Raw genomic sequence first — 15362 nt, forward strand, 5'->3', positions numbered from 1 at the left:
AGCCAGCCAACACCTTGATATTGAACTCCACCTCCAGCCTCCAGAACTATGAGACCATATGTGTCTGCTGTGTGAGCCCCAGTCTGGGATCTTTATGATGGCAGCCTGAGCACACTGAAGCAGCTGAGAAGCAGCACAGTTGAGCAGCCTGACTTTGGCGCCATTTTGTAACTACTCTGCACCATTCTTAGAGAAATTGGGCAGTGAGCATTCAGGTTCCTGCAGAAGGAGACACTGAGTCTTCCAGGAAATGTGATCTGGCCATTGTCCACAACTGAAGTGGAGCAGGGCTGGTCTGGCATCCAAGAGAATAGTAGAAGCTGACCTGTTCAACAGCAGGGAGGTAAGCAACATGAAGGCCAGGAATTGGAGGAGCAGGAGAGTGGCTAGGGAGACTCCCATGGGTATGTGGGCTAAGGAGGTCCAGGGGCCCAAGTCCAGGAGAGCAGGCAGTGCCAGGATCTAGAAAATGCACGCCTGGCCAATTTGCCAGTCAATGGGTGTGAAGTCTCAGCCTAGTGTGTGCAGGGTCAATGCTTCCATTGTGAAGAGGGACCACCCATAGGACCAGAATTGATTCTGAACACCAGAGGTGAGACTTACAGGCTCCTGAAAAAGTGGATGCACACAGACTTTCCCTTGAACGTGCATAGTGTCTTCAGTGCTCATTACAGGATGGTGTGACCCTAGCTTGGCTTGGACCCTTTGGAAGCAGAGACCAAAGCAATGATTCAAGTGCCAGGAGTTTATGGCAGAAGATCCTGGGACTTGCACTTGGGAGTGAAGGAGTGAGACCTGGAAGAGAAGGAAGGCAGTACAGGGATGATGGAGCCAGCCCCTCCCACAGGCCACAGCTGGCTGCCAGTACACTTCACCTGGAGGCTTCAGCACCATGCCAGGCAACCCGCTGCACAAAGACTCAAACTCAGGACCTGGTTCCTTTGCAATAGTGAACTTATGAATTTGGAGACTTTGAAGATTCTAAAAGAAAGGCTGTATTTTCTTATATCTTCTAATAAGAAACACCAAGCTCTGGCCCCTCCTGCCAACCCCTGCCCTAACTCCTCCCTCTCAACTGAGACCACACCCTCATACCTCCCACCCCAAGCTTCCCAGAGGGCTTGTCCAACCTGAAGGCTGTGGCTCTCCCATCTAGGCCTGTCCCTATCACCACTGCCAATCTGAGTTGGATGACTTAGGGTCAAGGGAGTCATGCACCCTATTTTGCCAACCCCTGTAGCAGTGTTTGGACCTCCACAGTGTGGCTGACCTCTTCTCATTCCTTCCAACTCCCTTGCAATGCCTCAGACTCCCAAGACTTGCACAGACCCTGTGATAGAACCCATGGAAGCTTCTGTTCTATTCTCGGAGGGTTCTCCACTCATAGAAAGGACCATGGCAGCTCCACCATGGGGTTTTAGTTCTTCCCAGACAGTAAGTGCCCAGGAACTTTTGCAGAGATCTCTTCCTTCATCTGCGGCCCCAGAACAAGCAGGGAGCCCTGCAGCCTCGGAAAGCACCACTAGTACTTGAGGCCAGCCTATGGCCCCTGTCTGTGTTTTCTTGGAGAGACCCACAGGACAGGGGCACCCCTTCCCACACACAAGCCCCTGAGCCCTCCCCATGCCAGTCCAAAACCCCATGCCCTATAGGAAGCAGCCCTGCCCTGCCAGCCCTGCCAGGCCAGCACCATTACAAGGAAAGGGCCACCTCTCTTGGTCACAAGTGGGAAGCTGAGAAGAACCAAGCTCTCCACCTCCTGTTTGTTTGGTACTAAGAGCCATTTAATGGCCACATTCATAAAAAGAAAAGCTCTGTGTACAAAGTTGCCTTTGTGGAGTCAGGTGGTCTCACAGTGGTCAGCAGCCTCAGGGGGCTCAAAATGGGACAAGACCAAAATGGGATGTGCCAAAAGTGTGTAATCACCCTGGATTCTGATGCCTCAGAATTAGGAAGGAAGGAAGGAAGGAAGGAAGGAAGGAAGGAAGGAAGGAAGGAAGGAAGGAAGGAAGGAAGGCAGCCTCATTCATAATCTTTATATATTAATCTTGTTGAAATGATATTTGGATATAGTGGGTTAAATAAGAAATACTAAATTAATTTCACCTGTTCACCTGTTTCTTCTCACCTTTTTAATGTGACTACTCTGAAAACGTCCGATTACATTTATGGCTCAAGGTGTATGTCTACTGAGAAAGCCTGCAAAGGGCTTGCTTGAGATGGGAGCAGGATGGCTAACCCAGCTGCCGGGCTGACAAATGAAGGCATGTGACCAGGCAAGGTGAGCCCAGGCATCCCTGGAGCTGCCCACAGCTAGGACTGGAGGCCACACAGAACACTGAAAGGCACCTCCCATAGACCCAAGAAAAAATGTTCATCCCTAGTCTCCTAGTCAGGAGACTTAACTACTCAGAACATAATTTATTTGGGGTTTTGCAATATCTGCTTTGTAAATAAAGGAACTCAGATCTAAGCTCTAAGTCCAGGATTCTTTTTACGAGACTCCAGGGAAAGCTCATGAAACCCACAAAGGAAACATGGCCTCTCTTTTGTTGGAGTCAGTGGGCCAAATGAGAGAGCCAGAAAAGCCTTCTGCCTTACATTGAAGGAAAAGAGGGTTATACAGGTACCTCTGTTTCTAGGCAGATGACCCTTCAGCTCCCTCTAGGCCTGGGGTGATGACCCCATCCTCCAGTTCCCTACCATCCCCAGCCATCCAATTCTGTCCTTTGCGTCTCCCTCCCATCCCCCTGTCTGGCTATCAGTGGGACATGGGCCCCAGCTCCCTCTTTCTTGTATCTCTGGAAGAAAAGACAACAGGCCTTCAACTTGTCCACAGCAGGAGCCAGAGAAGCTACAGCTTACAAACAGGGAGGAATGGGTATTTAACAAGCCTTGGGGAAATCCAGTCTAAACAACCAGAGCTCACACTGCTTAGTACAATTAAAAAGTGCAGGCTATTCCTCTTCTCCACTTGGTTCCTGTGCGCCTTAAAGACTGTACTTCTAAAAACTCAGACATGGAAGGCTGAGGGATTGTTGGGGTCACCCCAAGGCAGCAAATCAAGATTGAATTTTGAGCCATGAAAGATGTTTGGAAAGTTAGGAACCACTGGAATACTTCAGGGCTCAGCTGTGGGCCACCAAGATGGGTGTTTTCCAGGGTGACTCTGCTTCAATAGCCCTGCGACGAGATTCTGGGCACTGCTGGCATTAACAAAAAGCAGGGATGGAGATTTGCCACTCAGGAGAGGAAGTGGAAAACATGTTTGTGCTTGTCCAGCAACACATGGGTGCAATTAACTCCAGATGAGTTAACTGGAAGGCTGAAGCTTAAGAAAGGAAGCAGCACAGGCCAGGGTGAGGACAGAGCAGCAGAAAGGCTGAGAACCAAGAGGGCTGTCCTGTGGGCCCCTGGCTTTTGGGATGGGCTTATTTATCTCAGAGTCCCTTGAGGGCTCACATCAGGAATGGGGCCAGCTACTCTAATGTCTTCTCTCTACACAGATATTGCTACAGGAACCAAAGAACAGGTACTGGCCTCAGCTCTTCTGTCCAGGGTGAGAGCAGCCTAGAAAACTAGATGCTTTGTAGCCCTCATCAGGCAAGAGAGGCTGGCTTTCCTATTTTCGGGCAAAATGTGGAGGCTCAGCCTGCTAGGAGCCACAACCAAATAATATGATGCATGGCACTTTTTGGTTGTAAGGTGACGCCAGCTAGCCATTGAGATGATATGATTATGTTAAGATTTACACTCATATGGAAATTGGACTCCTGCTGTTCACCTTGGCCTGCTACGGGACTCATGTTACGGGACTCCTGGAGAGTTCCCATTGGTTGGGGAAGGATAGTAGGAGGGAATTCCGGGGGAGGTCCTGGGCTCAGGTTCCGGTAGACCCGACCGCTTGGGTGGACCAGCTTGCTTGCCGGGCGTGTACGGGGTATTGGCGGCATTTTCAAAAATAAAGTTTTGTTCCTGCTTGAGTGGCTCATGATTCTGTGCCCAGCCAGACTTCGGCATCAGCCAACGCACCTCCACACGAAAAACCTAGACTCCATCAAGACTCAGCCCTCCTTAAAACAACCCTTAAAGTATATTTCTAGTTTGGATTAAAATGATGCAAGTTTCTTATAGTGTGGTGTATTAAGTATGAGAATAGGCTCTATTTGAGTTGTAAGGGTCACACTGTTCTTTAGTAATGTCATTTCTGGGGATCCTTTGGTCATGTGGACATGCGTGGACTGGTCCACAAATGTTTGACTGCCCCCAGTAAGAGACCCATTACAGAAGCAACCTCCTGGGCTGACCTCTGGGATGTGCTTGTCCCTGCTCTTACTCTGACACTGGCTGGAACCTGCAGTGTTGGACTCACAGCCCTCCCCACCCCCACTCGACCCTTCCCTGCTTAGCCACATGGTGCCTGCTCTTCAGGACCCAACTGGTTACCAGGGAAATAGCCTGGCACCACAGTCCTCAGGTCTCATTGAGGTCATGATTATGTCCCAGCCACCTCTGGTGACTGGGCTGCACCCTTCCTCTGCCCCAAGGCAGGGGTGAAAGCCTTCCCTTGTTCCAGTTGGGTAGTGGGGAAAGAGAGCAATGCAATTTGCTTTAAACAGTTGTTTAGAAATGATCACAAATTCCTTGCCACTCTTCTCTGCCCCTGAGACAAGGCTACCCTGGGGACTTGCTTTAACCATTAGAATGTAAGAGTGACAGTTGAGGCACATTCTTGGAGACTAGAGTTATCAAGCAGGGGGCTTTGGATACTGTGCTGGTGAGACCACAGGAAGAGAGAGATGTTGCAAAGTCTTTTGTCTCCTCTAGCCCTTCTCTCTTAGATGGATCCCCAGGGCTGAGACTCCACCCTGGATCTCAATCCGGGGCAAATTCCAGATATTAAGGATCCCAGCTCCAATAGAAGAGCCTAATAGAGCCCAGCCCAGATTTCAGAAATAAACGTTGTTTTGGACCACTACTTTTGGGGTGATTTTTTCTACAAGCAGTAGGTACCTCAAACATTTTAGGATTTGCTCTGTGTGATCTCTGGGTGAGAGTCCACTTAATGACAGGAAATGCAACTGTTCTTAGTCACATCTCCAGATTCAGAAGAGATGTCTGTGACCAACTTAAAACAAGACCATGTTCATCAGATTCTGTGTGTCCCATCACATCATTTCTGTTATTAAATATCAAGAACTCTTCCTAGAGTCCTACAATCCAGGCCTCATTGGACGCTGGGGAGCTTCCAATGGAAGTGGTCCTCACTGCCCACCTATCTGCCTTTGGAATACCACTGACTCTGAGCCTGGGTCTGCTTTCCTGAGTACCTTATAGGCAAATGAATGCTCTCCAACCCACCTGCAGCATGACAGGGCTCTGGGAGAGTAGTGTCTGCTGAGCTCCTGTGGGGGAAAGGTCAGGGTTTGTATCCAAGTAGGATGGGTTTGGTATTCTGAACTATACTGGGGAAATTCACCATTGCTCTGCATGGAAATGGGGATTTGATAAAATAACTTACCCCCAGAAACAGCAATAGAACAGAAGCAGACCCACATAAAGACAGTGTCCTTCTGGCACCATGAGTCCCTTGGCAGGACCTGTCCCCGGATTCCTAGAGGTCTTGCTTCTTCCAGCTCAGTGGACAGAGCATCAGACCTATGAGGAATCTACTCAGTGGACATGATTTTGGGGAGAATAGTCCACCCCCAGAGATAATCTGAAATTTCTAATTATTTCATTCATGGGCGATAACACTTGAAAATTGGTAGGTAGAAGGCAGGGCTTCAGGACATCCGGCAATATACAGGACAGTTTACAAATGAAGATTTGTCCTGCTTGACTGGAAATAACCTTCCTGACATTCACAAAGAGAAAAAACAAAACTCTTCATGAGAGCCTGGATCTAAGGCTGTTTTACATGAAAAACATGAGGTCTATATTTTTCTGCTTCATTTTAATATATGATGATTATTTCAAGGGTGTGAGAACCAAGTTAAGAATGCATTTTTTATTTGAAAACTTACTAACACTTGGAGTTTTACGAGCAGTACCACTCCTAGATTTGAAGGCATATCTGTGTCTGTCCATACTTGTCCCTGTCACGTGCATATGGAGTCTTCATACATACACACATAGTTTATGTAAACTTTATTTCAAGGGTCAAATATAAAGGTTTCCTATCTTCTCTGAAATTCAAACTTATCAAAAGAATGGGTACAATACTAAAATTCGTTTTGCTGTATTATAAATTACTTTCCTCTGAATTCTCCTTTGATTGTAGAGCATTAAACTGATATTAATGATCCCAGCTCCAATAGAATAGCCTAATAGAGCCCAGTCCAGATTTCATAGAGGGCCTCTGAGCCTCGCACACCAAAATGCATTGTGGACCAAAGTTCATTTAAAAATAGTAGCAGGATCATGAAAAAATATTTATTGTAAAAGGGGTGCTGAGTGGGCTTGACTTAAGAAGACCTGGCTCTGGGCTGGGGATGTGGCTCAAGCGGTAGCACGCTCGCCTGGCATGTGTGCGACCCGGGTTCGATCCTCAGCACCACATACCAACAAAGATGTTGTGTCCTCCGAGAACTAAAAAATAAATATTAAAAATTCTCTCTCTCTCTCTCTCTCTCTCTCTCTCTCTCTCTCTCTCTCTCTCTCCTCTCTCACTCTCTCTTTAAAAAAAAAAAAAAAAAAAAGAAGACCTGGCTGTAAGGCTGTAAGCAAAGCTGGTTAGAAAAGGAGCACATACAAATATGTCACAATGAATCCCACTATCATGATAATTATAATGTGCCAATCAAAATGCTTTTAAAAAGAAATTCAGGTTCTCAGGCCTGCTCCAGACATTAAAGTCTGGCTTTGAGCAGGTACCTGATCTACTCAGGAAGGTTAACTGCTGCTCTAAGGCTCCTGGGTCCAGTTAAAGGGAATACCCAAGATATAATGCATAGCTCTCTGCCTTTGGTCTACAATGCAGTTGAGTGTGCGAGGCTCAGAGGCCCTTGGCCAGCAGAACCTGCCCTGCCTGGGCTACAGAGTATCAGCCTGAGGCCGCTGACAAGGGTTCATATCAGGCTGAAGTCAAGCTGCCAGGAGCTGCAGGAGCCAAGTGGAGCTGTTTGAAAAGAATTTCAGCAACAATTGCAATGGAAGGCCAAAGGAAAATTCCTCAGCAATGGTCAGCCTCCAAAGAGCTGAGGTTTTCTTGAATAAAAATGTGGAAGGCTTGGGTTGAGGATGTGGGCCTCATCACAGGAATGGGCCACCATTCCTGGGTCAGGACTTTATCAACCTCCTTGTCTGTCCTCTCTGTCACATGGGAGCCATGCAGGCTGTCACACAGGGCATGGAGGAGTCAAGTCAGGTGCCCAGACTATGGCAGGTGGTCAGATAACTCCAAACAGCTGACTTGGGCTGTTAGATGTTCTGCACAGGTGCAAACAAGGCTGTGTGGAGCCCACCCTGGGGCTAGAGGTCACGACAGCTGGAATCCCGATTCTCTGCATGAGAATCCTGAATGTCTTGCTTTATTTCCCTGGCCCTGCTTCAGGCCCCACAGGGCCTGGAACTTAGGACAAGTCAGGCTTTATTATATCCAAGCCCTAGCAGAGCTCCCTTAGAACACAGCTGGCTTGAGAACTTATGTGGCTTCCAAATTCCAACAGTTGAGAGCAGGGCATCTGGGAAACAAACCCATTTGTCCACCATTTGTTGTGCATCTGTCATGGGCCAAATTCCAAGGAGAACGGGTCATGTGCATGGCCCCTGCCTTACACTGTGTCCTCTGGAAGAGATGTAAATGCCAACACCCATGCACCACATGTGTCATGAGCTCAGGGGAGCAGTCAAGGGTTGAAAACAAGAGAAATGCTCAGGTGCCACTCATATGGTGGCAGACACCATGAAGGAGGGTGGCTTTGGAGGACAGCACATACAAAACTGGTGTCAAGGGTACCAACACCAGAGGAGAGAGATCAGGGCTACAGCCCTCATGCCATGATTGGGAGCAGAGTGTATGGGTGTTCTCTGCTGTCTCTGCAATCCCCACCCATCCTTGCTCAGCCTCTGGAGGCTGACCTTCTCATTGGAGCTCCCTCCCTTGTCCTTCTGCTTGGCCACACCATGGGGACACAGCAGCCAGAGAGTCCAACAGGGGAGAAGAAAGGCTAAGAAATGCACCACCCTGGCCTTCTCCTACTGCTGGCTCGTGGTTGAGTCTCCTTCCTAAGGCCCCTGTGGATGACACATCCTGACAGCACAATCCTGGAACAACTCCTTCCCTTTCCTCTTGGGGTCTAGGGTAGAAACAGCTTCCTGTGGATGCTGGTCCCTGGGTGTGTCTCCTCAGCGTTGCCTACACCTCTGGAGGGGGGGGGTGTTCCCTCTATAAATACACTCAGTTTTTCTGTGTGAGGGTCTCCTCCACACGCCCTAACGACTGAATCTCTTCCTAGAGCCATGGCCTGGATGAATAGTGATCATTATGTATAATTATCAACAAATGTCAAGCATCTCTCTTCCTTCTCTTCTCTTTTTCTTTTGTGACTTAGAACAAGCCCATGAGACCTGGTACACTCCCATGTCTCAGATGAGGAAGACGGGGAATGTTCTCGGATGCTAAGTAAAGAAATGTGTTTGGAACTGGAATCAGAGAGCCCAGCTTTTACCATGGCTCATTCTGAGAGTGAGCATTCCCTGGCTGTTTTAGAAATTCTCGGGGGAGAAAGAGGTAAGAGTGGGGAACACTCAGAGAACAGTCACGGGTTGAACAAGAAAGGCAGCAGGAAAGGACACTCAGGTTGGACAGGAAAAGAAAGATGGGGAGACTAGGCAAGTCCTACCTGTCTGCCAGGTGAACCCTCATAAGAACTATCTATCCAAGAAAGGGCTTGTCAAGTCACTGTCATGAACGAGGAAACTCAAGTTCAGAAATCATCTAGGAATGTGTCCAAAAACTCAATCTGGAGAGGCAGAGTCCTAATGCAACCCCAGACTCATCCATGACACAGCCTCTTCCAGGAGAATGGTATGAGAGCAGTTAGGGATCTCAGAAATGGAGGAGGAGGGATTTGAGGAAAAGGGGAATTTAAATCACATCAGCAGTGACCACAGTTTATTTTAGCAGTGTCTAAGGGAAACACATCTCACTTACTTTGCTTACCAGTCATAGGTAAATAATCCTGACTCGGGATGATTTTTCTACCAAGGTGATACTTTGCCCAGCATCTTGTGCCTATTTGTGGGCAGAGTATCCGCCTGTTCCAGACATGATCTTATCGGTTTCTTACCTCTGGATTTCCTCTTGTGAAACACAGACTGCCAGACAATGACCAGAGTGAAGAGCAGAACGCTGAGGATCCCCACACAGCACACAAGGACTGCATACATGTAGAGATCTGAAATGCAAGGACACATCCGGGGTGGTCATCAGGGGAAACACACAAAATCAGTTTTAAAAAAATGGAATTCTAAAACTCCCACAGTAAAGTAATCAAGGTAAAGTGTGGTATTGGTAGAGGCCTGGACACACACCAAAGAAACAGAGCAGAGAGCCCAGAAAGAGATCCACACAAGTATACTCAATTGATTTTGGACAACTGCAAAAACCATTCAATGGGGGAAGGATAGCCTTTCAATAAATGGCACTGGAGCAATTAGCAAAAAATAAAATTATAATTAACCTCTCATGCTATATAAAAATTAACTCACAGTGAACCACAAGCCTAAAATTAAAATGCAAACTAGAAAACTTATAGAAAAAAACATAGGAGAAAAATCCTTAGGATCTAAGACTAGGCAAAGAGTTCTTAGACTTGACACCTAAAGTACCCTTCACATAAGTAAAAGTTGAAGGTAGATGGTAGAATTCAGTGGTAAAGCTGATGCCTAGCATGCCCGAGAGGCCCTGAGTTCAATCCTCAGCACTGCAAAAAGAAAAAGGAAAGAAAGAAAAAGAAAAGAAAAGAAAACCTGACTCATCAACACTGAAAAATCTTGTTCTGTAAACAACCATATGTACAGAAGCAAAAGTAAAGTTACAGACTGGGAGAAAATAGTTGCAATCTGCATATCCAATAGAGGATTAGAATCTACAATATAAAAGACTCTTAAAGCTCAACGGTAAAATATGAATGACAATCCTCTTAAGGAAAATGGATAAAACATGCAAAGACATTTCATCAAGGAGAAGTACACTGGCAAATAAACACATGAGAACATGTTCAATTTCCTGGGTCATTAAATAAATGTAAAATGAAACCCCATTGAGATATCCCATACACCGTTCACAATGGTTCAAAGAAAAAATAGTGATAACACAAAATACTGGCAAGGGTGCAGATAAACTGGTTCTTGGGCAATGGCAATATAAAATGGTACGACCACTTTGGAAAATGAAAATGTCCAAATCATTTGCTGTTGGCCACTCAGTGTTTCTACCTGTTGTCCCCATAACAAATGATTCTTCAGCCTTAATGCATCTCTCACATTATGCTCGTAAACTTAAGTTCCCAGAAGTGGAATTACCAAGTCAACAGGAGCGCACTTTTGCAAAGCCCTTGGGATATGGAGATGCTGATAGTTAAGTGCTTAAACTGTAAAGGCCAATGTGCTGGGGGTGGCAGGTAGAAGAGGTGGCAGGTGATTGGCTTCCCAGGGGAGCCTGGAGATGCAGGTCAGGATGATGGTCAGTGAAAGGGAAGGGTGAGGGAGGTAGAATTAGACATTCAGGTTATTTTAACTCTCTCCTTCCCAGCACAGGGCCCATGGAGGCCCAGTGCAGCCTCTACCTTGGAGTCCATGAGATCCTCATATTTTCTTAGTGCTGGTCAGCATTTTTTTTAACACAATTAGCATTTATTCAAGTTTTTAAGGAGAGTTGTAGATTATGGTAGGAAAGATAGTAAGGCTGCAGGGTTGGGTGGTGGCAAATGGTGCAGATTTCAACAGTAGTTTTTAAATGTCCAGGGTGTCAAAAGAAGTATTTTAACACTAGGATTAAGTTGGGCTTAGCAGTCAAGTCCCAGCCACTTCTGAGTGTGGCCTTTGTCTTCATTTCTCTATCTCCTACCATTTAGAACATAACAGGTTTTTCAATTAAGATTCAATGAGACTATGAAAATCCAGTTTTGGATTAAGCGTGAAATAGATCTACCACTCACTATTTCATTGCTTATATGTGTTTAAGCGCCTGGGTTCAAACCAGTTGCAAATACAACTCTGGGACTCCCTTTTCCCTCCTTAAAATGGGGTCAAAGGACTAATATAGGAATTAAATGAGTTAACATGCCAAAGTGCTTGCCAGTATCATTCTTGGTGCACATCTGACTTAACAAAATATCTTGAAGGCACTGTCCTGATTTCTGAACCCTTACATGGCTCCCAATAAAATACTAGTGACCGCACTTTTTTCAATAAAGCAATTGACAAAAAGTTGTTGTTGTTGTTATTGTTATTATTATTATTATTACTATGATTATTTTAAATAAAGCAATTGTCTTAAGCAGGGATCACTCGGAAGCCAGACATGGAAAACTGCGACCACAGATAAGGGCCTGAGCTCCTCAGCCCACACCCAAGTGACAAGGAGGCTTCGTGGAATGGAGCAAAGTCCTTTGCGAAGTGTAGTCTTTAGGCTTCGAAAGGGAACTCAGCTACTGAAGGAAAAGCCAGGAAGTTGGGGGACAGCAGTGAAAGGTTAGGAGTAATGGATAACTGAAAAGTGTTGGGAGCCCCAGAGATGGGTTTAGACACTCACCTGAGTCTCCCAACACCAGTACCTTCACCCGATCCAGGGATGCCATCTTGCCACTCCTGGTCAGCATTTTTACTTAAGCTAGTTTAAGTAGGTTTTTTCCCCTGGCAATGTAGAAGTCTGGACTAAAAATAAAATACAGTCTGCCCCCTATATCTGTGGCTTCCATATCCATGGATTCAATTAAGATGGTATCAAAAATATTTTAGAAACAAAATTGCAACTATACTGAACATGTTCAGACTTTTTTTTTCTTGTCAATACTCCTAGACATTGTAGCACAACAACTATTTGTCTAGTATATTAAGTTTTATAAGTTATCTGGAAAAGATTTAAAGTATACAGTAGGATGTATGTAGGTTATATTGAAATATGATGACATTTTATATAAGGGACTTGGGAATCCATGGATTTCGGTGTCCTTGGAATAGAGGGGAGGGATGGGAAGTCTCAGAACCAACTCTTCACTGATGACGAGGAACAACGGTTAAGTCGAAACAGCACAGGACAAGTTCAGGAGAAGGGTGAAACTACACTAATATTAAGGGAGTTGGACAGGTGGGTGACTAAAGGAAAAGTCTCCAACAAAAGAACCCAGAGTCAGTTATGGAAACAGAGAACTAGAGGGAAAGTTCTAGAAGCATTATAAAGCCTAATAAGAAATAACTCCATAATAGCATCAAGTGCTCCTGGAAAACACCCTCTGGGTTTTCCCACCCAGAGGCTACTGGGAAAGTCCTGGAATAAAGCCACATCAGTGGGATAGGGGACAGAAGCCAGATTAGAAGTTATGGCATTACTAGGATGTGAGGTGCTCAACACAGATATAAAGAAAGCTCTTTTCTATTACTAAAATCAAAACTGCCCTTTTATGGAGACACCTGTGTCTCCCATAGAGAGATTGATAGATAATAGGGTGGAGAACTGTGGAGTGGTCATTCAGGACACAGACTCAGGCCTCCATTTTAACAACTCAAAATTCAGCAATGGGACACTTGGACTATGGACAAAACACTCGATGACAAACTGAAGGACAGAGTTCACAGGCCAGGATTCACAACAGGATATTAGGACTCAGGACCGGCCAGAACACAGTGACCCCAAGGCCAGTCCATGATTCATACACCATTGAGCAAACTGTTTCAGGAAGAGAAACGCAGAGCCATGTATGGTAAATAGCATGGTCACCTTGCAGAGCCAGATGGAACTGAGGCAGGAGATTGCAACACCCACCTCAAAGGAATTCCAGAGATGTGAACCCCCTGGACCAAAAAGGTAGGGCAAACTGGCTTCGGGTTTCTTCTTTCAGTGAGACAAACTGTCTTCCTAACGTTTCCTTTCTGTGCCACTGGAGCAGAGCAGCCTGACCAGGAGCTTGCTTACTTGTCTGACCTTTCTCCTTAGATTTGGGACTGTAGGAAATAAGGTGGAAGCAGGTTGCAGGTGAGAATCACACTGTGATCCTCACGCAGCGGCATACTGTGCACATCTGGGGCTCACTCAACCCAGGCAGGAGGCAAAGGGCTCCAGGCCCAAGTTATAGTTTCAGATTGCTTGCAGCCACCTCAATGTGCCACAAAGGCACTAGCTCTCCACAGGCAGCCATGGCTACAGAATCATAAAACATCTGGCCAGTCCGGAAGCCTCAGCTCCTCCGCCAAGCACACAGGCCCCAGGGGCTGTGGACGGTGGCCAGCAGGCACCATCCACCCATATGTGGGGTGTCTATACTCACTGGGGTGGTCATAGCTGCTTTTCGTTCTGTTCTTGAAGCTATAAGAACTTTAAAAATTGTCACTTGTCCAGAAGGAGAAAAATTCAGAATACCTGGGGCGTCCTGGCTTGAGAAGCAACTGGTTCTCCTGAAGTTCTAATTTTTTTTTTCTTCTGTTCCAATCATTCCTTTTGCTGCATAAAGACAAACCGTCTTGCTGATTCTACTCGAAATACTGACACCACTGCCCTCCCCTGGTGTTCACTACAAAGGCTAACCTTCCCCCACCCCCCACCAGCCATTGAAGCCAGGGTCACAAACTTATAAGATTCCAAGGCCACATTTCCCAGTGACAGCTGGGGCAAAGCAGCGCCATGCCTCCGTTCTCAGGCAGGATTGTCGGCCTGATGTTGCCCTGTCTTCCAACTTGTCCTTTAACTATTTATGAAATAAAAAGCTCTCTAATTATAAATGTTCTCTCAACAGTTTCAAACCTCAGATTTGGCCAAACAACACTTATCCATCAGCTGAAGCTAAGCCTTCAGATTCAAATTTAACAAAACATCTGCATTTAACCAACTCTGTAATCAGCTTTTAAAATGCCACCTAGGTCTGGGGGTGTGGTTCAATGGTAGAGTGCTTGCCCAGCATTCATGAGACCCTGGATTCAATTTCCAACATAACAAGTAATTCCAAAACTTGAGTCACAGTCCTGAATTCACAGTAATTCCAAAACTTGGGTCATAGTCCTGAATTCATTTCCAGTTTTATCTTTTGCCATTGGACTTCCTAAGACACTATGGCCATTTTAAGAAAATGCCCAGGCCTCTCCTAAACAGATGGTGCAGCCAGTAGGCTACAGTGGTTGCATGTGCCGCAGGGAGGATGAGACAGGGGTAACAATGTCAGTGTGCCAGCACCCAACTAAGGTGGGCAAGGTGGATGGTACCTATTACCTGGGAAGCCAGGAGAGATATTCAGTACAACTTCGAAACACACTGCCCCAGAATTCCTCAGCACAAAGAAACCCACTCTCCCCCTAACACTAAATCAAGAAAATCAGATTCAGTAGCTTACATTTTTCAGGGCAAATGCAAGACTCTATGAGATTGCAGTTCTGGAAATAAAACTCTGTGTACTTCCTCTTCTTCTTCTCCTTCATCTTTTTCTTTTCCTTTAATGCATACTGTAATACCATCTTGCTCAGGGCAAAATACCTGAGCAATATCCCAGAGGGATTTTAACTCACTCCAGCATCTCATCAAGAGGTCTGACAATCAATGCTTGTTTTGTTCAGCAGGCACACAGCCAGGCCAAGTTAGGCCCCAAGAGGATGGATATCCGTCCACAACCAAACTGAAGCTCTCCCATCCAGGAACAAAAGGGCAAAAGGCCTGGGATCCTGAGCCAGGGAGTTTCAACTGCACCCCTGACCTCTCTCTAAAACTGTGGCAGGTTAAAAAAGCAAAACACATGGACTTTGCTGCTGCTGCTGCGGCAGCAGCTGCTGCTACTACTACTGCTGCTGAAATCATAGGAAATGAAGGCTTGTAAACAGCCTCCCTGAGGCATGCATGATGCGTAGGACATCAGTGCTAACTTTCTAAAGGGACTTGATTTTCTCTCCTGAGAAGAAAGTACAAACTGCGTTACAGATTTCATGCAGAGGGTTAGGTTGGAAGAAAATCTGATATTCTATAGCTATACATGAATTACAAATGATTGCTAATTATGCTAAGTGTTTTAGAGATTCTGATTATGCTGCAAGGTGTGGCAAGGCTAAACACTGCAGTCCTTCCAAATGCATGAGGTCTTGGTCCTGGTACCATCTTATTTTTAAAACATAGTCTTCCAAACCACTTGCATCAAAACCACCTCAGATCCTGAGAA

The 15362-nt window shown here is 46.0% G+C and overlaps 1 protein-coding gene across 2 annotated transcripts in view; it reads right to left on the reverse strand.

Moving 5' to 3' along the window:
• The window catches only part of VSTM4 (V-set and transmembrane domain containing 4), a 101979-nt gene that overhangs the window by 45816 nt on the left and 40801 nt on the right, over nucleotides 1-15362 (reverse strand). For both annotated transcript variants that reach the window (XM_081268834.1, XM_081268833.1), the window contains exon 4: nucleotides 9294-9401. In XM_081268834.1, the coding sequence (XP_081124960.1) occupies nucleotides 9294-9401 (108 nt within the window). The remainder of the gene's footprint in view (nucleotides 1-9293; nucleotides 9402-15362) is intronic.

Source organism: Spermophilus citellus, assembly GCF_964194105.1.
Source record: "Spermophilus citellus genome assembly, chromosome: 15".
In the NCBI taxonomy this organism is placed as follows: domain Eukaryota; kingdom Metazoa; phylum Chordata; class Mammalia; order Rodentia; family Sciuridae; genus Spermophilus; species Spermophilus citellus.